The following is a 27,219-nucleotide window of genomic DNA, read 5'->3' as shown; positions in this document are numbered from 1 at the left end:
TTTTCCCTTTACGCACCTTTTAATGATTTTATTAGTATTCTCACACGTTTGACGTCCACAGTACATCATTAAGAGCTGAATACAAATATTTGACATGAGTCAAGTACGTAAGAGTGGCAAGACTTAAAGTGTCAACTCAGAGCAACACGCATGTCCCATGCATTCACATCTGTGTCTCCAAGCCACCTGCCCACTGTGTTCATCCTTTCTGAGTCTCGGTGCATGCCTCAGCCACGTTGGGAAAGAGGCTTTTGTGCCTTTTTCAGACCCAGATTTTCAAAAGCAACAGCTGAACCCTTCATGGAGTGTGGCGGCAACACCAGGTTTCAGTTTGTTAGGATAAAAATGCAATGGCTGACTATTGCTTATGTAAGCTGCCTGATCCCCAGGGCCTGGGCTAGCACAGGGGTGCTCTGATATGTCTGAAAACAGGCAGTTTCTGAACCCTTGCTTTTCCTCCCTGGGATAAGTCTAGATGTGAGGTGCACAGTCTTCTAACATGCTATCAGTGATGTAGCTGCATCCAAGGTAGGATTCATAGTAATGTTTTTCATCAAAGGTATTGACGGTCCAGGTGACAACCTGGATTCCTTTAGCTGACCATTTCTTCAAATAGTACCTGAAGAAAAAGGAAAAACCAATCCTGTTAGAATGACCACCTGTCCCTGGAATCTGAAGTGGCTGCTAAGCACGTGGTTCACTGGCACCAACAGGTCCCAGAGAGGCTCACACTGTCCTCTTGCTGCAGTCAGGGGAGTGTGGGGAAATCTCCACCTGTCCCAGTTCCAAACGTGTGGGGCTTACTAATGGCCACCCTCACTCCCAAACGTCCTTCCTGTAGCTACTAAAGGCTAGAAGAGACTGCTCCTTGTCTGTCTCAAGCTACATCTCCTGCCACATTTCCTGTTTCTCTTTGTATATTTCAGAATATTGACTATTTTTCATTCCCTGAGAGAACCAGGTCCCTCCACAATAAACTTCCCCCACCACCCTGCTCCACTTTTGCTTAATGAGCAGCATCCAAAACTTAGTTTGTCTCTCCTCCTTTCCTGTTAATTTTGCATATAGAGCTTGGTTTGCTCCTGGCATCCTGGCACCGTGGCCCATATCTTAATGACCAGCTGTACAAGTGATTAAAGTGCAGTGGCCTTTTCCTTGTGTGCTCCCCATCCCAGGTTATGGGAAAGGCCACAATTTTCAAATGGCAAGCCTAGAACATAATTCCTTAGATTCACAGGTCCAGAATGACCCAGTGACCACTGGACAGAGAGAAAAGGCTCACACCCCACATTCCATTTCTCAGAACGAATGAACTACTTGGTGCTCACCTGTTTGAGGCTGAGGGAATATACCCAGACAAAAGAGACATACAGATAAGAACCCCTAAACAGTGTAGACAATTGCCAAGGCTCTTCATTGCCCACCAGAATTAGATGGTGAGACACTACTACTGAAGACACTACATGCTTTGTTTGCAGGACACTGAGAAATGAAGCTGTAGCTGACTTGGAAGACTCCTCCCTATTGACTGTCACAGTGCTGTTAAGAGCTATGCAGCTTCCTTGGGAGAAAAGTTATCAATGGTCTTAACCATTAGTAGACCCTACAAACTACATGGCTTGCTAACCAGGAAAAATGTGCCAACTGGTTCACTGGTGGCAATGGGGTAAACCAACTGTTCTCTGACTGGATTTGAGGCTTGTTCCATGGGTGGGAATTCATACCTTGTATGGAATGAAAATCTAGTCAAAAGCCTATGGCTGAGGAGGTCATAAACCACGGAGTGAAGCTACTACTATTGTTAGCTAAATAGATATATTGTACCCACCAAATCATCTTCTAAATATTTGTTTATGCCTATATATTAATGCTACTCTCACTTTTGGTTAGAGAAGCTTCTATTTTTAGATGGCAGTAGCCAGGTGTGGTGGCATACACCTTTAATACCATCACTCGGGAGGCAGAAGTAGGAGGATTGCCATGAGTTTGAGGCCACACTGAGAATACATAGTGAATTCCAGGTCATCCTGGGCTAGAGTGAGATCCTACCTTGAAAAACAAAACAAAACAAAAAAGTAAATAAAAATGGCAGTGACCCCTAGGGTGACTGAAAACTCGTCCAAGTGCTGAGAAAAAGTGACAGTGGAGTATTCAGCAATAAGCAAGACACCTCTAACACAATAAACAAGACATCTCTAGCACACATTCTAAGGCTCAGGAACCAATGAGGAAGAGCTGACAGTGTGTAAGAGCCCAAGGAAAAGGAGGACTGCTTATAATGCTGTCTTCCAGACACAAAGTGGCTATTACATTTGTGACCTCACAACTCACAGTGGCTGATGCTACCTGCACAAGACCTGTATAATATGGGAGCAAAAAAAAAGAGGGGGTGGACTAGTTGGAAAGAAGGGGTGCAGAGGAGGGGAGATTCAGGAGAGTGGTAAAATGAGGATGCTGGGAGGGGTTATGACAGGGTACATTGAGTATATATATGGATAGTGTTAATAAAAAGTTTGAGAGAGGGCTGAAGAGATGGCTTAGCGGTTAAGTGCTTGCCTGTGAAGCCTAAGGACCCCGGTTCGAGGCTCGGTTCCCCAGGTCCCACGTTAGCCAGATGCACAAGGGGCACAGGCGTCTGGAGTTCGTTTGCAGAGGCTGGAAGCCCTGGCGCACCCATTCCCTCTCTCTCCCTCTGTCTTTCTCTCTGTGTCTGTCACTCACTCATAAATAAATAAATAAATAAATAAATAAATAAATAAATAAATAAAATTTTTTAAAAAAAAGTTTGAGAGAGGGGCTAGAGAGATGGCTTAGTGGTTAAACGCTTGCCTGTGAAGCCTAAGGACCCCGGTTGGAGGCTCGATTCCCCAGGACCCACATAGCCAGATGCACAAGGGGGTGCATGCGTCTGGAGTTTGTTTGCAGTGACTGGAAGCCCTGGCGCGCCCAATCTCTCTCTATCTGTTTCTTTCTCTCCCTCTCTCTCTGTCACTCTCAAATAAATAAATAAAAATGAACAACAACAAAAAGGTTTGAGAGAGGGCTGGGCGTGGTGGTGCACACCTTTACTCCTAGCACTTGGGAGGCAGAGGTGGGAAGACCACCGTGAGTTCAACGCTACCCTGAGACTCCATAGTGAATTCCAGGTCAGCCTGGGCAAGAGTGAGACCCTACCTCGAAAAACAAAAACAAAAACAAAAACAAAAAAAAAAAAAAAATTGAGGGAAGGAGAGAGAGGAGCTGCTCAATCTCCAGCCTTCCACTAATAAAACTTCTCACTTGGTTTCATGTGACCAATAACAGAATTGATTTTTTCTTCTCTCTCTTTTCCTTCCTTCCCTCTATCCTTTCCTCTTTTTCTTTTCTCTTTCTTTTCCTCTCTACCACCCCCCCCTTGTTCCTTTTTTTTGTAGTACTAGAGATTGACCCTATGGCTGCATGCATGCTGGGAAACACTAAACTATATCCTAAGCCTTCTTTTCACTTTTTATTTTAAGACAAATTCTCACTGTTGCCTAGGCTGGCCCTGAGCTCATTCTACAGCTCCTGTTTCAGCTTCAGGAGTAGCTGGGATTACAGACCAGTACTACAAACCCCAGAAGAAAAACAAAACTCTTTCATGGTTACATTACTTGCTACTCCTTGGGGATCCTTTCTTGACTCCCAGACTGGGTCAGACAAAATACTCTGCACACTGTTTTCTCTTAAAACCTAGGTTCACCTATAGCTACCATTTGCTGCACATACATTTGATTGGCATCTCTGACCCACTCTACAGTAGTTTCCAGTAGGGTAACGAGCATGGCTTTGTCCCCTCACTGCCACTTTGGCTTCCTAATACAGTACCTTCAATACAGTTTGCAATAACCAAATATTTGCTGAAGTGAGCACATACACATGCTAGAAATCACACAAAACTTAGAACTCTAGCCAGCTGAAATTTAAACTCTGAAGCTGCCAAAACAAAGTTTCAGAGATGCCTGCAGGTTAGGTCATGGAGGAGATGGAGCAGAGCCCCATACCCCAGAGGGGAGCAGAAGGGAAGACCAGAGCTGAAAGGTTGGTGCCCCCAGGATGGATTTTCTGTGGCTCCCCCATGGACCCTATGGCAGGTTTCAAAGGAAACCAGTCAAGAAATGCGAAGCTAGACTGGAGAGATGGCTTAGCAGTTAAGGCACTTGCCAGTAAAACCTAATGACCCAGGTTCAGTTCCCTAGTACCCATGCAAAGCAGCTGCACAAGATGGCACATGTACCTGCAGTTTGTTTGCAGTGGCTAGAGGCCCTGAAGTGCCCATTCTCCTCCTCTCTATATGTCCCTATCTCAAATAAATTAATAAAATAATTTTAAGAAAAGAAATTCAGACCCTATCTCACCATAACTTTTCATTTTCCACTTAAAATACACTAAAAAATACCAAGAATATTTGATTAGCCTGTTTTGAATTACTGAGACACTCCTGAAGTCATCCCATCTGAAGCATTCTAACTTAAGAGAAGTGCTGTGGGCTTTGTGGGCCACAACCAATCCAATCTACCCACTTCCTTACCCTTTCCTTCCCATTTAGGACATGTGTCAGTTAAAGAGAAAAACGCCTTCCAACTTACGGGGAGATAAAGTCCTTCTGCATGAGGAAAGCTGAAATTCCACACAGGTACCACAATATATTATGCATGCTCCAATCAAGTAAAATGTCCAGCATCACAAACATGGAGTGCTTCCAGAAAGTATCGTAGCGTGGCTTTCCGTCACCCATATGGCTCAGGCTCCACGGTCTGTGCGTTAAAGCTGTTACAACATTCTGATCGGTTTGCCTCATCTGCAAAGGAATTTTGGAAAATATAACAATGATTTTATGTCTACTCTTTCTCAATCGTTTAGATTTCACCAATATGTTCATTCTGACAAGATGGCTGTAGTGACCAGTCCTGTATCTATTAAGCATAGGCCCTTTGAGAAGATTCACAACAGACCTAAGATGCTTCATATGCAGTACAATTGAGAACAGCTTTCCCACAGTTTTACAAGAGCTACAATCATAGGAATAAACTAAGATAAACTGAATAACAACAGAAATTGGGCTGGGGCTACAGTTCTGGGGTAGAGTGCTTGACTAGCACTCATGAAGCCCTGAGTTCAACCTTCAGCTCACACAAGATTAGGTGGGAGAGGCCATTACAGTTTCAGGGTCAATTCTGTTGTTGTTTTGAGATCAGGTTTTGCTCTGTAGCTCAGAATGACCTAGAACTCCACCAATCCGCCCACCTTTCCTCTCAAGTGCTGGGATTGCAGGTGTGTATCATCACACCCAGCATTCAGGATCAAAAAATATATATATATTTTATTTATTTGAGAGAGAGAGACACTGAGACTGAGTATAGGTGTGCCAAATTTCCTGCCACTATAAACTCCAGATGCACAAGCTACTACTATGTGCATGTGGCTTTACATGGGTACTAGAGAATCAAACCCAGGCTGTCAGGCTTTGTAAGCAAGCGCCTTTAAGTGCTAAGCCACCTCTCCAGCCCCCAGATGATGGGGGAGTGTCGGTTTCTTTTTTTCCTTGAGCCTCACCTTTAGGAGGTGGAGCCTTACTGAAGGCAGTGTGTGACTGGGGATAAGCCTTGAAGTGTCACAACCCAGCCTCACTTGCTTTTCTCTTTCTTGATACTTCCTCTCGGCTAATATGAAGATGTACATGGGTTGCTTCCTGCTCAGGCCTGCCATGCTTTCCTGCTGTAATGGATATTTCCCCTCAAAACTGTAAATCAAAATAAACCTCTTCATTCCTCAGTCTGCTTCTGCTATTTTGTCTCATAGTAAATTAACTGGTAAATTATATACAAGAAAAAAGAACCCAGAATTTTACCTTATAGATAACTTCTGGCAAGAATGAGCAGACAATACTAGTGTTATATAGCTGTGGAAATTCCATATACAGCTTCTTTAGAGCATCAGCAGCCTGTAAAACAGGTATTTGAAATCTATTTATGTAAAGTCTATCAAGTCATGATTGTCCCAACCAGTAGGTATTACATGTTAAGTACAAACCTAGTAAAAAAATAAGAAGCTTGCTAATACTGCATCCACCAGCCACTGGGATACATTACGTCATATCAGCAAAAATGAAGTAGCCAAGTACTGCTGGTCACCATCATGTTCAAAGGCTTAGCAGGAGACCTGCTTTTAGACAGCATGGTGAACTGTGGGCCAGAAGAGGCTAGAAGTAAAATTTTAAGCCCCCTTCCTTAAACCCTTGTTTAGTCACTAAGAATTGTCCCTATCATGTCCACATTCTGTCTTTCCTAGATGGAGTCTGGGGCTCTGAGCTGGGAAGCCAGAGGAATTGTCTGCTCAGACCCGAGGACCGTGAGGATGCATCATCCATCATGAAGGATGCAGGGGGAACAGTGGGATGAGGGACTTGAAGGAAGAGCTGAAAGTCTCCCAAATCTCCTCAAGTGGATCTCTTTTTGAGGTGGTCCAGCTAATAAACCAAGAAAAGTAATAGAATCAAATGCTAATATTCTGTAAATCCTACCGAATTAACATCAAAAAGCATTAACACACTAAAAGTTGACCAGATATTATACACATTGTAATCTTGAAATCCTGCTAATTCTGGAACTTGATACATATGTCTAACCAAACATATGCTACAAAATACATCCTGAAGTAAAAGAGTACAGAAATTACACTTGTGCCTCCCTTCACTAACCATCAGCCCAAGGTTTTCCTGCTATTGAGCTAGCAACTTGAAGTATGTCTAACTCTTAGCATACATTACTTATTTAATCCTCACAGCCACCCTGTATGGTCGCTTTTTTTTCCTCATTTGGTCCATGAGGAGAGGGAAGCATGTCAAGGTGGTGGTCACCTTGTACCAAGTACACAGCTTGGTCAAGGTCTGTTGGATTCCAAAACCCATGATCTTGGCTACAGGACTCTACTCCAATTTTCCAAGCTCTGCCATCTGTACTGCTATCTTGGTCAATTAGATTACTGTGTTCTACACAATGTTGGCTGAACACTTGTGAATGCCCATCCAGAATCTCAAAGGGTTGAATGAAGGACTTTGAGAAATATTCTTTTAATTCTTTCTTTCCTTCTCATCCTAAGAAAACAAGCATGAAGGTCAGTACCCTGTAAGTGAAAGGCAGGACCTCACAGGGATCCTACACATGGCAACATCATCAATCAAACCTGATGTGCTATGGTGTAGTTCAGTGGTACAGAACAATCAAATCTGATGTGCTGTGGTTTAGTTCAGTGGTAGAAAACATGCTCACTGTGTGTGAGGTTGTGGCTTCCATCTGGGACACCAAAATATCTAACAGTTAAATTCCATGAACCCACAGTAGGTATTTTTCTCAGAGTCCCCTTTTTAGATATATATATAGTATGGCTCATGAAATCATATGTTAAAATAGGTTCTTCGGCTGACTTTGAATGACTGGTAAATCTAAATATATATCTTATCAGTTTACCAGAATGATAATCAGTTACTAGTTACCAATCATTCTCTTCTTTCTATAAAAATGGCAGGTTACTGTAGTAAAATTAGAGTATATACTTATGCTAACACTTCAGGTTATTAAAAATTAGTTTAAATGATTTCCTCAGATCAATAAAAAAATAAGCACCATCAGAATTCCCCACCAATAATGACCATTCCTAATGATAAACATTACTAAGGAAAAATAGTCAAGTTACCCAAATGAAGGAAAATGTATGCTTGAAAAACAAAACAAATGTAATCAGAACCCTATTGTCACATGGATTCCCACTGCAACATTTTTTTTTTTTATGAGTGCAAGTATATGCATTAAAAGCCAAGCAAAATTTGTTTGGAGAATTTCATACATTTTGAAGAAATGTAGCAAGCTTTTGAGAAAAGTATAGTACCTCAAATCACTGAATAGTAAAGCTGTATGTAGTGATTAGTACTTAGACAGAGGAACACATCTATGTAAAAGATATATGAGCTGTGAGCTGCTAGAAGCTTTAAATATAGTAGTTCTTATTAAATGCAGTCCAGTTAGCTATCTAACTTATAAGCCAGATAGATCTGGCCTGTATACAGCTCCTGAATTCCTTTTTTTGGAGGTGGCTTGAATAGTCCATTCCAGAAGAGGTGCTTTGCTGTTTACTTACTGAGTGTTTTTTTGGTAAATGCCTTATGTAAAGAAAAGAAACTTGACCTCCCTCCCTATTTTGTGCTGGGTGAAGACTATTAGGAGTTACTACAGGGTTCCATAAATGGTTCCATTATTACTGTTTACGTAAAGATGTAAAATTTTGCATTGTGTATGACCCTCAAGCAAATACAGTATAATTTGTAGTAAGTAAAAAGTAAAGAACAAAATATGTAGTTAGTTTTAGAAATGACTAGCAACTATACAAGTCATGTTTTAGCCAAGTCCATGGGGTAAACTGTACCAGATTTGCATGGCCTTTGATATCAAAGAAGATTGTGAGGTTATGGTTGAGGCACTCTGTAACAGCTTCCCTCAGGGTAGGGATCTTTTCATCAGGGAAATCATTCCTATGAGAGAGGAAAAGGGAATGGCAAATTGTAGGAAAAAGTTAACAATTTGCTAGAATCAACATTTAGCAAATGCCACATAAACCAAAGGCAATAATGTTCCTTTCCTCTACCCACAGCAGTCTAGAGATAATTCGTTACAGGTACTTGAACCAAGTTCTGGACATTCCTGATCAAAGAAAAGCAGCAACATCAAACATCATTTAAAAATTTTAAGATTATTTATGAGAGAGTGGGGGAGAGTGAATGAGCATACCAGTGCCTGTGGCGACTGCAAACAACTTTCGACACATGCATCATTTTGTGTATCTGGTTCTGTGTGGGTTTTGAGGAACTGAACTCAGGCCATCAGGCTTTGCAAGCAAGTGCTTTTAATGCCTTTAACTGCTGAGCCATCTCTCCAGCCCACCAATCATCGCTTTAAAAAAGTATTTATTGAAAAAAAAAAAAGATGTATTAGAGAGAGTCGGGGCATATTAGGGTCTCCTGCTGCTACAAACTCTAGATGCATATTCCACTTGTGTGCCTGGTTTTACATGGGTACTGGGGAATCAAACCTGAGCACTCAGGTTTTGCAAACAAGCTCCTTTAACCACTCAGCCATCTTTCCAGCCTTCAAACATCATTTAAACTGAATTTCCATGGGTCAATATTAGTAACCCTGCTCATTAGAGGTCAGAGTGCCTTTAAAGAACTCAAAGAAGAATTTTAAGTTAATTTCTCCTAACGCAGGAAAAATTCTCAAAAATACATTAACTACTAGCTATATTATTGAACATTTATTTAAGTGCAACTGTTTAAATAAATAATTTTTTAAGACTGTGTCCTGCTAAGAAAAATTAAGATGGGCACCTGCTACACAGAGATTGGCTTTTTCTCACAATGATGTTCCGCTTTGTCACTGAACCTGCATTTTCAACTACAGCTATTCCACCTGCAAGATTCTGACTTTTAAAAAGGATATGGATGAAGCCAGGCATGGTGGCACATGCCTTTAATCCCAGCACTTAGGAGGCAGAGGTAGGAGGATCACCATGAGTTTCAGGCCACCCAGAGATGACATAATGAATTCCAGGTCAGCCTGGGGCTAGAGTGAGACCCTACCTTGAAAAATGAAAACAAAACAAAACAAACAAACAAAAAAAAGGATATAGATGGACTAGGAAGATGGTTCAGCAGTCAAAGGCACTTGCTTGTGAAGTTTGCCAGCCTGGATTCAATTCCCCAGATTCCATGTAAAGCCAGATGCATAAAGTAGTACATTCATCTGGAGTTGATTTACAGTGACAGGAGGCCCAGAAAGCCCATTCATATTCATTTGCTCTCTCTCTTTTTATCCCCCACCACCTCCCCTTGCAAGTAAATCAAAATTTTAAACAGTAAAGGATATGGATAACTTAAATGTTATAGGCAATTCTACTAGTCATCATGTACTCCATGCAAGAAGATGGAAACCTTACTGTTGAGATGTCACCTATACAGCCCAGGCTGACCTAGAATTCTTAATCCTCCTGCCAGGTGGTGGGATTACAGGTACAAGCTGTGGCACCAGGCTGGCCAGTCTTAAAATACTTATTTTTCCTTCAGTGTGGCCCTAAATACAGCCACTTACTTCATTTAGAGCCCAACAGAAATGCACTGTGCTTCATTTGTAGAGATAGGGTTTCACTCTAGTCCAGGGTGACCTGGAATTAACTATGTAGTCTTAGGGTGGCCTCAAACTCACAGTGATCCTCCTACCTCTGCCTCCCAAGTGCTGGGATTAAAGGCATGTACCACCATGTCCAGCTCTAAGGCAGTACTGTTGATATGGTACCTTATTAAACAATTCAAAATCATCATGCTGAGCCTAAGTATTTTTTGCTACTGAATATTAACTCTGGGGCTGGAGAGCTGGCTCAACAGTTTAAGCACTTACTTTCATTCTCCAGTACCCACATAAAGCCAGATGCACAAGTGGCACATGCATCTGAACTTCATTTGCTTGACGTGCCCATACTCTCTCCCCTTGCAAATAAATAAATAAGAATATTTTTATAGTATTAGCTTTGAACCTGACATCTTCCCAGTGTCATATTAACATCAGCTTTTGTCCAGCACACAAAAGAGCAATGAGGTATCAGGTAACAGTAAAAAGCAATGAGAGCAGCTGGGACTCAGAATTTTGGGGTTATGAATATTCTTCCCAGCATAAAGTACAGCTCCTTTTAGCTGACTTAAACTTATTGTACATCCTAGGGAAATGAGATCTGAATCATCACTGTGACAAACATTTACTATTCAAGGAGGACTCAAGGATTACCAGTAAGTAGACCACTGTCCAGAAATCTGATATTATAAGAAAACAGAACATTCATTTTTATTATGAGGACAAAAGGAGAACAACTTAAATAACCACACTTTAAGGTGCATTGCCCACTATTTTTATTCTAAGGGTTTGAACAGCTGTCAATGGGGGGAAAGGTTCTCTAGTCACATATATCTGAGACATGCTGGGTGAGGAAGATGGCTCAGTGGGTAAAGTGTTTGCCATGCAAGCATGAAGACCTGAGTTCAGTCCCCAAAACCCATGTATGAAGGTGAGCACCTATAATCCTGGCCCTGGGGAGGCAAAGTCAGGGAATCCCTGGGGCTCAATGGCTAGGTAGTCTAGGTTCAGCAAAAGACCCTGTCACAAAGAGTAGAGAGCAATAGAAGATGACACTAATGTGGAAATCCGGCCTCCATGTTTGTACACACATAGGTACCTGCAAGAACATACATAAACACAACCATATCACACACATCTACATACAAAGAAAAACTTAGATATGTTCAGTCAAGGGGAAGAAATGATTGATGTGGACTATTTTTCTTAGGTTTTTTTTTTAATCAAAGCATTTTTTTTTTCTTATGGAAATCTTGTAGGACTAGTTCTGACACTCCCCACCCCCCCACATACACATACACATATACTTGGACAATATCAATTTATACCAGGAGGACATTAAAAACATTCAAATTTCATAGGATTTAAAGTCATACAGGGCAACCAGAAACAGCATGGTATATATTATAAACATTCTTTGGAGTGAAAACTGGGATACTGAGATTCTAGTTTTGGCTCCTGCATGAACTAGTTGTTTATTCTTGAGTAGGTCATTTATCTTTTCTGGAATCATCTTTAAGAGCAGGATTAATGTAGATCTATACTGTAGCCACCCCCTTTTTTTTAAGTTTAAATCTTCACTGAAGAATTTAGTTTTTGCCAGGCACAGTACACACCTTTAGTCCCAGCAATCAGGAGGCAGAGGTAAGAGGATTGATCATATGAATTCAAGGCTACCCTGAGACTACAGAGTGAATTTCAGGTCAGCTTGGGCTGGAGCAAGACCCTACCTCAAAAAAAAAAAAAGAATTCAGTTCTTTAGTTGTATACTGCAGCCATATGCAAAGCATTCACTAGCCATATGGGGCTGCTTTACTGGACAGTAAAGATACAGAAACCTTCCATCACTGTAGAAAGTTCTATGGGTCAGTGCTATTTTAGAAGACTAGGGAACGTCCTCCTCCTTGAATTCTGTGCTCCTTCAGAAGTTTGTTGTATGTATCTAAAGAGGTTAAAAAGCTATACATATATTATTTGTTTCTTGGTACACTTGAATGCCAGATGACTGACTAGTAATTTCTTTTAGCCTACTGATTATATGATATAAGCAACAGTACAAAGTAACCATCAGTTGGTGACTAGACACAAGTACTACCATGAGAATAGTTCCTCAGTGGGAAACCTTAAAATAGACATAGTTTCTGTTGCTGGCAACCTGCTCATTTCTTGGGAAATTGATTTAGCTGAAAACAAAACAAATTTTCAAGAGCAGGGGGAAGGAGAGGGAAAGGAAGGGGAGGGAAGGAAAAGGGAAGCAAGGAGAGGGGAGAGAAGGAGAGGAGCAGAGAGAGCTAGTGTCTATCTACCTGTGATCATTAGTAAAAGCTAAGAGTTCTGTTAGTGACCACTTACCTGAGTCTGTGATTTGCTGCAGGGTTAAGTTTCCTAATTTGTTCAAATGTCAAATCACACAGTCGTCCAGTCCCATCTGTCGTTCTATCCACTGTACTATCATGCATTAAGATAGGAATCCCGTCAGAAGTAAACTCGACGTCTACTTCCACACCGGTTGCTCCATTCTTAGCTGCCTTAACAAAGTATCAACAATATTAATGTCAACAGCCACAGACATCATTTTACATCTAAACACTCAAAAACAAACAAAAAAAAAAAAACAAAATAAAAACCACAATGGGGCTGGGGTAGTAAATAGCAGTTCTTACAGATCCCTCTCCCTTCCCTTTCAGGGAACATCCCTGATCCACTGGTTTCCCATGCCTGACTCCTACCTACACTTACTAAGTCCTTTAAAACTTCTATCTCCCAGCCTTCTCACTCTGACAGAGGCAGGTAGAGAGACTTTTTAGGTCTTTAAGCTTCCTCTCGATGCTTTAACTACATGGACCATTGCCATTTAGATAGAGTCTCCTGTTTACTAATACTTTCTTAGCATAGCAACTCTGTTGAGTCCCCTGTGTTTGTTCATTAGTCAGCTAGGTCACTACTTAGGCATAAACAAGATGAGTCGGGTTTTGTTGACTTAACTCCACCCTCTGTAAAAGAAACACGTAAGACCGCATCTGGGTAAAGTTTATGTCTGTAGCACTGGCTGTCAGCCAAGAAGTTGGCAAGTTTGGTAAAGAATATTAGACTTTGTCTTAAAAGAAAATTTAAGGCCAGGAATGTAGCTCAGTGGTAGAGCATTCAGGAGGCATACGTTTGGCCACCAGCACTGCAAAAATAAGTATGTAAATATATAAAATAGAAATTTAACAATAATGGAGGACACCCTGGTGTCGGCTTCCTTGGCTTCCTAGTCACGATAAAGATGTGAAATGATCAATATTTTTTTTTGGTCTACTGAAATCATACATAGTATATAGTAAAAAGATTCAGGTGTCCCCCATAAACTTAGGTGGGCTGAAGGCTAGGTTCCCAGCTGATGGAAATTTGGGAATTAGTTCCTCCTGGAGGCAGAGTATTGTTGGGGCTGGGCTTATGGTTATTATAGCCAGTTTCTCCTTGCCAGTGTTTGGCACACTCTCCTGTTGCTGTTGTCCACCTGATGTTTGCCAGGAGATGATATCCACCCTCTGCTCATGTCATCATTTTCCCCTGCCATCATGGAGCTTCCCCTTGAGTCTGAAAGCCAAAATAAACCCCTCTTTCCCCCATAATTGTTCTTGAATGGGTGTTTTCTGCCAGCAATGCAAACCTGACTGTAACAGGTGTATAAGTTTTCTTGGTTATACCTAGAATTTACTGGTAAGTGAACCCACCCATTCTCATTCTCATACTGATATTCTCTCTCTCCTTGCAAATAAATAATAAATAAAGTATTTTTTAAGTGACATCTTCAGGGCTGGAGAGATGGCTTAGCACTTAAGCACTTGCCTGTGAAGCCTAAGGACCCCAGTTTGAGGCTCGATTCCCCAGGACCCACGTAAGTCAGATGCACAAGGTGGCACATGCATCTGGAGTTCATTTGCAGTGGCTGGAGGAACTGGTGCACCCATTATCTCTCTCTTTCTCTCTCTCTCTCTCATTCTCTTTTTCTCTGTCTGTAGCTCTCAAATAAATAAATTAAAATTATAAAAAGTTATATTTTTAGTGTACATAGTGTTATTTTTTTCACTGTAACACAAATATTATTCTTACTCTTTGATCTTGACACTGTAAGTTCAATTACACTTTTATTCCTTAGAGCTATTTGGCTACAACACACCAAAAAAATTAGATATAGTATTTTAACAAGAATATTAAAACTTGCTGGGCATGGTGGTGCACACCTTTAATCCTAGCACTTGGGAGGCAGAGGTAGGAGGATTGCTGTGAGTTCGAGGTCATCCTGAGACTACAGTGTAAGTAAGTTCCAGGCCAGCTTGGGCTAGAGTGAGAGCCTACCTCGAAAAATCACAACCACCAACAAAAAATTAATGACGAGTTCACTTATTTGACCTTTTCCTCTGTCCCTCCCTCCCTTGCATTTTTGTGGTACACATGCTAGGCCAGCACTCTACCACTTGACCTACTGACTCCTGCCCTTGTTTTTTGGAGGAAGACTCTTACTATGTAGCTCAGGCTGGTATTCCACTTGTGATCTTCCCATCTCAGCCTCCTGAGTGCTGCAATTACAGGAATGTGCTATCATACCCACCTTTTGTCTTTTGAGTAGTTTATCAAAGTCAAAAACTAGAGTCTGGTGTGGTGGCATACTCCTTTAATCCCAGCATTTGGGAGGCAGAGGTAGGAGGATTGCTGTGAGTTTGAGGCCACCCTGAGACGACATAGTGAATTCCAGGTCAGCCTGAGCTAGAGTGAGACCCTACTTCAGAAAACCAAAAAATAAAAATAAAAATAAAAATAAATACAAATGCCTAAAAAAGAAATACCACATCAGTTTCTGAGAGCAGATATTCCACTGGGTATGCTCAACCTTCTTGCCTGATACCTTTTTTAGTTATCAAGATGAAAAGATGAACCCCTGTTTCTAATGCACATGTTAGTATATCCTTCATTCTCACCTTTTCATTTATTTAGGGAAATTTATCTTATCACTGCAATATTTTTATTCCAAATATACAAATTTCATAGACATTATAGGCAAGCACCTTAATTGCTGAGCCATCTCGCCAAACCTTAGATATTGTAATGTTGTGAAAATTTTATAGCAATACAGCTTAGCTATAGTGATATACTTTACGAGAACCCTGACTCCTACACTAGCTTACTGGAAGAGTACAGTACAATAACCGCAATAACATTAGTGGCTGTTTAGAGGCAGAGGCGAGAGGAAGCCAACGTCAAAGGGGAGCCACGTTTCTTTACTTAGTTTAGCTTTCAAAGTTTTGTACATGTTGCAAAATGAATCAAGATTTCATTCTTTTTAAAAATTTTTTTCTTTTTGCCAGGCATGGTGGCACATACCTTTAATCCCAGCACTTGGGAGGCACAGGTAGGAGGATCACCATGAGTTCAAGGCCACCCGGAGACTACATAGTGAATTCCAGGTCAGCCTGGGCTACAGTGAGATCCTACCCCCCCAAAAAAAACAAAATAATAATTTTTTGGGGCAAGCCCAACAGACTGGCTTTTGTTTTTTTAAGTAAGAGAGAGAGAAAAAAATTGGCATGCCAGGGCCTCCAGCCAACTGTAATTGAACTCCAGATGTATGCACCACCTAATGTGCATGTGCAACCTTGCACATTTGCATCACCTTGTGTGTCTGGCTTATGTAGGACCTGGAGAGTAGAACATGAGTTGACAATGGCCCACTGTGTCAATATAGCACATGCTTTTTATACATGCATGTTATTTCTGTTTGGGCTTGTATTAGTTACTTTTCTTGTTGCTGTGACAAAATATCTGTAACTTAAGGATTTATTTTGGTTCATGGTTCATGGTAAGGAAGTCAGGGCACCAGGACCTTAAGGCAACTGGTTGCACTGCATCAATAGCCAGGAAACACAGAGAAATCAAGGGCTGGTTCTCAGCTTAATTTCTCTTTTTTATTCAATCCAGAACTCCATCACATGGAATGGTGCTAACCATAGTTAGTGTGGGTCTTACCACCTCAATTAACCCAATCTAAAACTCCCTCACAACATGCCCAGAGGACTGTCTCCTAAGTGGTTCTAGATCTTGTCAAACTGACAATATTAATCATTGCAGGGCTAATATGAATAATACTGTTATGAATATTCAGTGCAAATTTTTTATGTCTTCAATTTCCAGCTAAGTGTTTTAGTTCTCTAGGATATATACCCAAGAGTTGCAATGCTAGATCAGGAAGCAGTTGCTTAATCTTTTATGGACTTGCCAAACTTTTCCCACCTGCAGTATATAAAGGTTCCATTTTCAACACATCTCTTCTAGTGTGTTTTCTGTAATTTTTTTTATCACACCCATCCTGGTGGGCATGTAGTGTATTTCATTATGGTTTTGATTTCTATTTCCCAGATGACTAAAGATACTGAATTTTTCTTCAATGGACTTATTGACTATTTGTATATCATAATCTTTCCAACAAGAATTTACTGAGTGCCTACATAGGAGACATTGATCTAAGCAGGGGAATACTAGTGAGCAAGACAGAAAAAAAAATCATACATCTGAGTACGAACAGATTATGAACATGTTACATATAAACTACCACAGTGATAAGTATTTTGGAGAAGCTGGACATAGTGGTGGGGCGCCTTTAATCCCAGCACTCGAGAGGCAGAGGTAGGATGATCACCATGAGTTTGAAGCCAGCCTGAGACTACATGGTGAATTCCAGGTCAGCCTGGGCTAGAGTGAGACCCTATCTCAAAAATAATAAATAAACAGGAGAAGAAAATAGAAGTCAATACAAACATCAAGGTCAGTGAAGAGTTACTACATAAGACAAACATCAGGATCAGTGAAGAGTTACTACATAGATAGCCAGGGAAGGCCTCTGAGACTGTAACATCTGAATTGAGTCTTTAATGATATAAGGAAGGAGTTAGCTAAGAAAAGATCCAGAGGAGGGCTCGTCTAAGCAGAAGAAATAGCAAGTACAATACTAAAACTTCAAGGGAAGAAGAAGCAGGTGTTGTTGCCTACCCAAACTATTCCCCTTCTTTAAGAAGCTCTATTAGTAGAAATCTATGCTTGCTCCAGTGATCAGTGTTCTCCTGTGCTTAGAAGTGGTGCTAGTTTCTCCCTCTCTCTCTCTCTCCCTCCCCCCCCCCCGTGTGTGTGTGTGTGTGTGCGTGTGTGTGTGTGTGTGTGCGTGTGTGTGTGTGTGTGTAAGGGAGTTATAGGGAGGCTTCTGTGAAGACACCAGGAAGGGGGGGGGGGTCTTCTTGCAGATGCTGGTGTGCAGGAATGTGGAGGACTGCACTGGCCACCTGGCAACCACAATGAAGGCTGGTAAATATGCTGCAGGTGGACTAACAAAAGCAGGGTCTTCCATGATCAAAAGTGGAACTGCTGTACTGCCATCCTAAAGGCCATGCCTTCCCCAACAAGCTTGTTAGGTGAAACAGTAAAGTCCTCTTACTGTCTTGAGATATTTGAAGGTGGACAATCACATACATGAAGTCAAAAGCAACACTCCATGGCTGGAAGAGATAGGGCAAGAGGCTTGAGAAAGTTACAAGGGAGAATAAAGTTTGAGGCTGAGAGTGTAGCTCAGTGGCACAGCACTTTGGCTAACATGTTTGAGGCTCAGGTTCCATCCCTAGCACCACAAGCAGAAAAGTAAAACCACCACCAAATCAAGAAAGAAAGAAGTTTGGATTTCACTTAATTGCAGTAGGGAACTACTAAAGGATTTTTTAAATAAAGACAGGGTTTACAATATAAATTATATTTTAAAAGTCACACTCCAGCCCAGGTGAAGAAGATTGTAGGCATAATTTTATTTTTTTGCTGCTATTTTTAACAGTGAATTTTTTTGTCAGTAGCTTAGATATCATCTGTTTATTATAAAAGGCATGGAAATTATTTACATGAGACATTTCAGAATATCAGTGGAATTGGCAGCTTCATATGGTGCCATTTCAACAGTGATTTCAGTCTACCTACTTGCCAAGAATGTCACCATCTCTAAATAAGAAATAATCCTTGTTGGGCTGGAGAGATGGCTTAGCGGTTAAGCACTTGCCTGTGAAGCCTAAGGACCCTGGTTCGAGGCTCGGTTCCCCAAGTCCCACGTTAGCCAGATGCACAAGGGGGCGCATGCGTCTGGAGTTTGTCTGCAGAGGCTGGAAGCCCTGGCGTGCCCATTCTCTCTCTCTTCCTCTATCTGTCTTTCTCTCTGTGTCTGTTGCTCTCAAATAAATAAATAAATAAATAATTAAAAAAAAAAAAAGAAATAATCCTTGTCGTCTAGAACTACTTTGGTGCCTCCATATTCTGGGAGAAGAACTTTATCTCCAACTTTCACACTAACTGGTTGAATCTCTCCACCCTTTCCTTTACAGCCTGATCCCACAGCTACTACTGTTGCTTGCAATACTTTTCCTTGAGATTTTTCTGGAAGCATAATGCCACCTTTGGTTACAGTTTCAGCTGCACTCCTTTCAACCAACACTGTCAAAGAGCGGAAGGAACTTTCTAAATGCTTGTCCCGCCATGACTCTCGCCACCACAGCTCGGACTCTGCTCTCGCGCCGCCACCGCAAGAAGAGAGAGAGAGACCTGCAGACAGGGTGAACTTTTTTAATACACAGATTTCACATGTATTAAGTTTTTCTTCTATGATTAATTTATAACCTATTAGAAATTCTACTACTGTCAAACTGTTTTTGACATAGTAAAAACATCTATTAAAATAAACTACGAGCTGCAAGTGTGCAAAGGGATCAAGAACAGAAGAAAACAAAACCAAATTTGATGGAAATAAACTGTCTCAAAGTCAAGAGGGAAGGCACAGACTTATTGGCATTCTGTGTCAAAAGCTTAATGTCATAGCAAAGAAGGTCATCCAAACTGACCTGGAGTTCTAGCAGGTTGTATTGCCACATCTCACTTCCTCCTCAGCCCAGGAATCTTAGCACAGTGTTTGTCATTATTGTTATATAACATAGAGATAGGCTTGAGCTGGGCGTGGTGGCGCACGCCTTCAATCCCAGCACTCGGGAGGCAGAGGTAGGAGGATTGCCATGAGTTCAAGGCCACCCTGAGATGACAGAGTTAATTCCAGGTCAGCCTGGACCAGAGTGAGACCCTACCTTGAAAAACAAAAAACAAAAAAAAAAAAAAAAAAAGAAAGAGATAGGCTCATCATAAAGGCATAAGACACAAATGGAACTCAGCCATATTTCCTTGGACCACAACAAGATATGAAACACTACATGCTTACTTTACATGTACACTTCCTCATTCACTTAGTATGATTACTATCCAGGCAAACATACTCTTGGCCAAAACACATTCCTTAGTAAGTCTTCTGTGCTCAGGTAACCTTTAGGATCCTTGCAGGCCTGGAGCCAGTCCAATCTGTTGGTCACATGTGGCCATGGATAGCAATGACTGCAAACCAACACAAAACTGTAAACTTACTTAAAACATCACAAGATTTTGTTGTTGTTGTTGTTGCAATTTTGTTTTGATAACTTGATTGTACAGTTCTGTATAGATCACAATGTTGTGTTGCAATATCAAAAGGCTGGACAGGATGCTACCTACATAAGACCTGCATGATAGGAGGGAAAGAATAACGACATCAAAATAGAGCAGGGACTAGTTGAAAAGGAGGAATTCAGTGGAGATGGGATAGGGGAAGGGGAAAAGGGAGGATGGGGAGAGGGGATTATGAACATGGTAGACTGTGTATATGTATGGAGGTTGTCAATGAACAGTTAAAAAGATAGGCCGATATGCCTGCAAGACAATTGATAAAGGTAAGTTGGAATAGAAGCAGATGAGAAGCATGTGCTTTTTCCTCTGTGGTGATGGCCATCTTCCTTTTACAACAAGAGCACCCTTGTAGATCTGTTACTTCAACTGAACTCTGAGTTTATTTGCATTCTTCCATATCTTATTCTAAACAGGAGCCTGAAAAACTGCCAGTCTCTCCTCCCAAAGAACAAACCAGGGAGAAGGAAGCATAAGAGAGGTTTAGCTTGATGACACATAAACACTCGGTTGCCCTAACTCAAAGGCTGTCCAAGTGCCCCTTCATCACATTTAATGTTTATTCTCAGATGATCTTAAAGAATGAAGCCATCCTTGAATTCTTGGCAAAACAGCTTCTATTTGTGGAATTCCGACTAGGAATTAGTTCACTGACTCCCTAATACTTATTTTATAGAGGCCATTATTAATCCCACTTTACAAATTGGGAAAGTGAGGTCAGAGCTGAGACTAGGGTAAAGAGTAGCATCTTACAGCACCCTAGTCCTAAGCCTGATAGAAATAAGGAAGCTTAAGAAACTTGCTCATTATGCAATACTGTCTGTTTCCCAGCTGAACAAAGTGCAGAGACATTACATTCGTACATCCTATAACATGCTCTAAACTATGGCAAAGAGCACTGGGGCTTAGAATCAGAAGGCTAAATTCCAAAAGGGGATGTGTGTTTGAGTCAGTTTTCCCACTTACTTAATGGCAAGATAATGACTCAAACAAATTAGATCAAATATACAGTTGTTTCTTGGGTAGCAGGGAGGACTAGTTCCAACATGTCCAAAGTCAACAGAGGACCAAGTACCTAGTATAAAATTATGTAGCATTTGTAATATATCCTAGGAAGGTCTTTCCATGAACTCTAAAACATCTCTACATTTCTTATAATGACAAATGCAACCTAAACACTACATAAGTAGTTGTAATGGTCACCACAGAAGCTGTGGGTTGTTTGTTGTTTTTTTTTGTATGTGTGTGTGTGTGTGTGTTTTAAAAAACTACTATGGTCCATGATTGAATCCATGGATACAAAACCCACAGATATGACTACTGTGTGTACACAGATGCAAAAGTGCCTAATCCACTGCAATGCTCCAACTAGACAGGCTATTAATGATATACAGGCAGGAGACTGCCCAGCGAGATTAAGATTCAAATGTGCTGTGGAAAAGGGAGGCAAGTATTGATGAGACTGGCTGCTAGTGAGGGAGTGAATGTGTGTGTCTGTATAGAGGTGATAAGGAGAATACCCAAGTACTTTAGAGGGCCAAAAGTGACACCTGGCAAGAAGGATGATGCATTTAGAACAGACTAATCTCACATACTGACCAAGACCCTATTTGACCTGGCTGACTTCTTACTTCATCACACACTGGATTTTGACCTGCTCGTTGAACCGAGGCCACATACCAGCCTCTTTGTACCTTAACACTCAAACATCATCCCCACCTCAGGACCTTTGCACTCGCTCTTTCCTTTCCCTGGAGCTATTTTTATTTTATTTTTCTCTCACAGATCCTAAGGATAGTGTATTTCTAGATTCAGTTCCAGTATCACTTGTTCGTAGAAGACTTCTCTGGCTAAACTCCTCGTAGTTTTCATCACCGCCTTCATTGCACCTGTGCTCTTCAAGTCTCAAAAGTATGTGTTGTCCCCCACCATTCCTTCGTAAGCGTGTGAAAACAATCTTGCACACGGCGGTCACCTCGAGGTCTGGCACATAGCAACAACAGAAATAACCGGGACATGGGGGCTCACCAGCCGAATGGCCGCCAGCGTGTTCTCGGGCGCGTCGTGGCTGCCACCGCGGTGGGCGATGGCCGAGGCGCGGTCGCGGGGCCGCAGCACCTGCAGCGCCCGGCGGCTGGGCAGCGGCTCGAAGCTGAAGAGGCGCAGCAGGACGTAGAGGCTGCCGGTGAGCAGGCAGGCGTTGACTGGGCTGCGCGTCACCAGCAGCAGCAGCACCAGCACGAAAGTGAAGGGGCCCAGGAGGCCGCCCTGCTCCTCCCACAGCCACATGCCGGCGCCCGCACCGGCACGGACCGGAGCCCCGGACCCGCCGGGCTTCCGGAACTGAGGGAGAGACGCGACCCGGAGACCGGCGAGCTACTGACCGCAGCCGGAACCCTTCCCAGGGACCAGCGGGGCACAATGGCGGCGACGGACCCATCTCGAAGGTGAGCCTGCCGTCTGACCAATCAGAAGCCCGGGTGTCCAGCGCTGAGAGGGGGCGGAGTTGATGCCATGGCAACAGGGCGGGCTCAGCACCCAGGCTCGGGTTCCACGGTGGCTTTGGGGTTTTGTGAGGTCCGGACTTCAACCCCTGCTTTCAGACTCCGAAGAAGGGGATGGGAACGTCTGGAAGTGCTCCAGAGTGACTTTGTGACTGCCTTTGAGGTCGTGCGACCTCGAAGGGGCTTATTTTCAATATAAGATGTGCCAAACGCATGTCCAAGTGCCGGGACCCAGAGTTGTTGCAAGCTGTTGATGAGATGCTTGTCCAGGGAGCAAGGAGTAATGAAGCAATATAAGGAAAATTATGGGAACATGGAAGTGAAAGGAGCCCTTCACCCTAGACTCTGGTAGAAACCTCTCTCCAGCTGAGAATGAAAGATTACCGCATAATTAACATTTCCTATAAAGGTTGCTGATACAAAGACAACGCTGCTTTTATGTAGAGATGTTACAAATAATGTTAAAACAGGAGCTGGAGAGATGGGTCAGCGTTTAAGGTGCTTGCCTGCAAAACCTAACGGCCTAAATTCAATTCCCCAGTACCCAGAGGCCCTGGCATGCCCATTATCTCTTTCTCCCCACCCCATCTCTCTCACTTATTTATGCAAATAAATAAATATTTATTTTAACAAACAGCAAGGATGGGCTAAGCGGTTAAGGCGCTTTCCTGCAAAGCCTAAGGATGTAGGTTCGATTTTCCCGGTCCTACTAAGCCAGATGCACAAGGTAGCACATGCATCTGGAGTTCGTTTGCAGTGGCTAGAGGCCCTGATGCGCCCATTCTAATAAATAAAATAAAATTTAAATTTAAAAAGAAAACAGCAATGAGCCAGGCATGGTGGCATGGGCCTTTAGTTCCAGCACTCAAGAGGCAGAGGTAAGAGGATTGCCATGAGTTCAAAGCCACCCTGAGACTACATGGTGAATTCCAGGTTAGCCTGGGCTAGAGTGAGACCCTACCTTGAAAAACAAACAAAACAAAAAAACAGCAAGGAACCATGTTCAAGGCTTAATGGTACATGGTTTTTCTACTTTCTTAGCTATAAGTCTGTAATTTTCTAGGAATTTTGGAAGAAACCACATTACAATAAAAGACATGTCTTACCCACCTTTTAATAACCCTCAGTATGTATGGTTTTATGTAATCAGATTGCAATCCTCTGTAAAGACACCTCCAGAGCCATTCTATACACTTGTTTATTGAAAATCAGAGGAAAGAGTGGGAGAAAAATTTTCTTAACTTTTTAGATGAGATGTAACTTGAGAACCACCAAAATATAGCTACAACTTAGTCACTTAAGTAGGACAATCTCTTGAGAAGCCCATACCCATCCTTTCTCTGAGCACTTTTTTTTTCTAGTAATATTCCCCTGCTTAAATTATATGCCTAATAAACTCCAACTCTGGCTAGTCCTGAATTTCTTTTCTGTGAGAAAGCTGCAAAAAATCTCATCTTCACTTGTATGGAAGACTCAACTCAGCAAGGAGCTGTGTCGTAGCTCCTGCTCCACCACACACACATACACACACACACACACACATGTAAGAACATACACAGACACACTGCCATTGACAATAGTGTTAGCACAACCAATGTTTGCAAGCCCGGCACGACTCCTTCCCAAGATAGGTATTACCTCAGTAGAATGACTTCAGTTGATTTTAGAAAGCCTTTCTAGATTGGTAGGGAAAAACAGGACAAACCAGACCATAAGCCTGGAAGGGACTTGAATGATTTCCTCATTGTATGGATGAGGGCACTGAGGAGATGTGAGTTAACCAGTTAATGGCAGAGTCAAGTGTGATATCAAACCACTTCAGTAGCTTGTAACTGTAACCTTCCTGAAGTACCATAGGGACCCTCAAAGAGACCAGAGATGGGTAAGTTCTTAAGCCCTTAATTCATAATCTGTAAAGGAAATATATATCTTTTTTCTCCCTTGTCAACTATGAATACAATGTACTTGTTTCTTATCTCTTATTTCCTTGTCCTTCTACCCTTATCATAGGGACAAAACCTGCCAAGTGAAGGGTGCCATGAGGTTTCCAAGAGCTGTATTTTATATAAGACAAAAGTTCTTAAGAGATTTCTTTTAAAATGTCATTCTCAGCCAGGCATTGTGGTGCATTCCTTTAATCCCAGCACTCAGAAGGCAGAGGTAGGAGGACCTCCGTGAGTTCAAGGCCACCCTGAGACTCTATAGTGAATTCCAGGTCAGCCTGGACTAGAGTGAGACCCTACCTTGAAAAACCAAAAAAAAAAAAAAAAAGTCATTCTCCAGAACAAAGAGCTTGCTCAGTGGTTGAAGGCACTTACTTACAAAGACTCCCAGCCTGGGTTCAATTCCCCAGTACCCATATGAAGCCAGATGCACAAAGTGGCACATGTGTTCAGAGTTTGTTTGCAGTGGCAGAAGGCCCTGGAGTGCCTATTTCTCTCATTCTCTCTCTGTGTCTCTTGCTTATTCTCTCTCTCTCTCCAAATAAATAAAATATTCTAAAAATATTATTCCAAGATTGGCATGCTCATGGGAGGCAAGGACAAATTCCAGCTTATATAGTTTCTAGGCTACACTGAGAAATTCTGCCAGCCAGCTACCCCATCCCAGAGCCATCCTCATAACTAGTTGAAAATTACCAGAACCTGGGCCACTACAGCAACCTAATCAAAGGGCTTGTTCCTTCTTCTGATTTGGAGCACATTAATCTCTCCGTCAGTGATGTTGATATTGTCCCCCACACTCCTTTCTTCTCCACCTCCTCTTCTTCTTGAGGAAATACCTTTGTTAAAAAGCTTTTACTGCAGTTATTTTCTATTGCACTGGTATGGAAGATCCCACACATCCTGCATCATTTCCATTGTTTTTCCCCCTATAAAATTTTACTTTTCCTGTTAAGACTTAGGTGTCAGGCACTGTGCAAGATTTATCTCAATTGTGCCTTACAACCATCCTTGATAGGCACTTAAAAACCTTCATTATGGCTGGAGAGATGGTTTAGCAGTTAAGGTGCTTATCTGTGAAGCCTAAGGACCCATGTTTGACTCTCCAGATCCCACATAAGCCAGACACACAAAGATGAGGCAAGCGCAAGGTCGCATATACCCACTAGGCGGTACAAGCATCTGGAGTTCAATTTCAGTGGCTGAGGCCCTGGTGTGCCAATTCTCTCTCTCTCTGTCTCTGTCTCTCTCTAAAAAAAAAAAAAGGCAGGTATGATGGTGCATACCTTTAATCCCAGCATTCTAGGAAGCAGAGGTAGGAGGATTGCTGTGATTTCAAGGCCACTCCGAGATTACATAGTGAATTCCAGGTCAGCCTAGACTAAAGTGCGACCCTTTCTCCCAAAACAAACAAACAGCTTTCAATTTTTCTTTAAAGCCTGTCATTAATTTAAAATGTTTTTACAGGCTGGAGAATTGCTTAGTGGTTAAGGTGCTTCCCTGCAAAGCCTAAAGATCCAGATTCAATTCCCCAGGACCCACATAAGCCAGATGCACAAGGTGGCACCTGCATCTGGAGTTTGTTTGCAGTGGCTGGATGCCCTGGCACATCCATTCTCTTTCTTCTCCTCTCCTCTCTCCCTCTTCCTGTCTCCCTCTACTTGCAAATAAATAGATACATAAAATAAAAATCCTATTAAAAATTAAAAATATTGTTATTATTATGGGGGGGGGGAAGAAATGGGCACAACAGGGCATCCTACCACTGCAAAGCAACTCCAGATGCATGTGCCACCCTGTGCATCTGGCTTTATGTGGGTCCTGGAGAATTGAACTCAGGTGTCGGGCCTTGCAAGTAAGTGCCTTTAACTGTTGAGCAATCTCTCCAGCCCCTAAAACTGTCATTTTATGTATGCCAAAATGAGCACCAGAAGGAGGGTAAGGAAGCTAAAAGGTAAAAACAGAGTTAGAAAATGGAAATGGAACTATTAAGTTGTATTTGCAAAGCTAGCAAATACGCTAGCTTTAGATATGGAACTTTGGTAAACGATTTGGGTCTTTTTCTGCCATGTTGAACCTGTTACCTCTTCCTTTTGGACCTATTTTTTTCCCAGTGATACACAAATGGGCACAAATGTATTAAAGCTTTGAGTTGACATCTAGGATTCATCAACATTTTTTATCTATAGAGAGCAAATTTTGATAAATGTATGTCTTCCAACGGTCACACAGGAAAAGGGAAAAGGTCATCTTTAGACAGATAAGTAAAAAAAAAAAAAAAAAAGATAAATAAATAAAATAAGGACTGGAGAGATGGCTTAGCTGTTAAGGCTCTTGCCTGTGAAGCTTAAGGACCCATGTTCGACTCTCCAGATGCCAGTAAGCCTGATGCACAAAGGCAGGCACAAGGTCTCACATGCCTACTAGGTGGTGCAAGTGTTTGGCGTTGGATTTCAATGGCTGAGGCCGTGGTGTGCCAATTCTCTCTTGCTTTGCCCATTCTCTCTCTGGCATACGCTGTCACTCTCAAATAAATAAAAACAAAAAAAATAGAAATGTAAAATAAAAATAAAGAACGGGGAGGAAGGAAGAAAGGAGAGGGAGGGAGGGAGGGAGGAAAGAAAGGGAAGGGAAGGGAAAGGACGAGGAAGGAAGGAGGGAAGTAAGGGGGGAAGAAAGGAGGGAAGGAAGGAAGGAAAAAAGGAAGGAAGGAAGGAAGGAAGGAAGGAAGGAAGGAAGGAAGGAAGGAGGGAAGGAGGGAAGAAGGAAAGAATGCAACTTCAAGGAACACTCCTAAGGAACTTCCAACCGAGGAGGCGAGTTCTCAGTGTAATTTATAAATTGAGACGCTAGCATGCAGTGAAAACTACGCTTCCCAGTGTGCACTTCCTTAGCAAAATAACGGACCCTCGATTGGTGGGGCGCAATGCACGCCGGGGATCGCAGTTCCTGGAGGCTCAATTGTTTCAACGGCCCGCGAAGCAACCCCCGGAAGTTCCCACCCGAGGGGTGGAGTTTGGGTGGCGGCCG

At 42.1% G+C, this 27,219-nt stretch overlaps 1 protein-coding gene across 3 annotated transcripts; it reads right to left on the bottom strand.

Moving 5' to 3' along the window:
• On the bottom strand, window positions 1-22,162 carry Gde1 (glycerophosphodiester phosphodiesterase 1). 3 transcript variants are annotated; one of them, XM_004665433.2, is made up of 6 exons: window positions 21,771-22,162; window positions 12,546-12,721; window positions 8,440-8,545; window positions 5,870-5,962; window positions 4,608-4,819; window positions 1-619 (listed from the first exon to the last, which is right to left on the bottom strand). In XM_004665433.2, exons 1-6 carry the CDS (start codon window positions 22,029-22,031, stop codon window positions 472-474), a joined length of 996 nt encoding a protein of 331 aa, XP_004665490.2. In that variant the 5' UTR covers window positions 22,032-22,162; the 3' UTR covers window positions 1-471. The 3 variants fall into 3 exon arrangements, with proteins under 3 accessions (XP_004665490.2, XP_045000352.1, XP_045000354.1); XM_045144417.1 differs by having other exon boundaries at window positions 12,546-12,717; XM_045144419.1 differs by lacking the exon at window positions 21,771-22,162 and adding an exon at window positions 19,668-19,798.
• Between the last annotated feature and the right edge of the window lie 5,057 nt (window positions 22,163-27,219).

Source organism: Jaculus jaculus, chromosome 2, assembly GCF_020740685.1.
Source record: "Jaculus jaculus isolate mJacJac1 chromosome 2, mJacJac1.mat.Y.cur, whole genome shotgun sequence".
NCBI lineage: Eukaryota > Metazoa > Chordata > Mammalia > Rodentia > Dipodidae > Jaculus > Jaculus jaculus.
The sequence above is the reverse complement of the archived record's forward strand: the minus strand, read 5'-3'. Positions and strand labels throughout refer to the sequence as shown.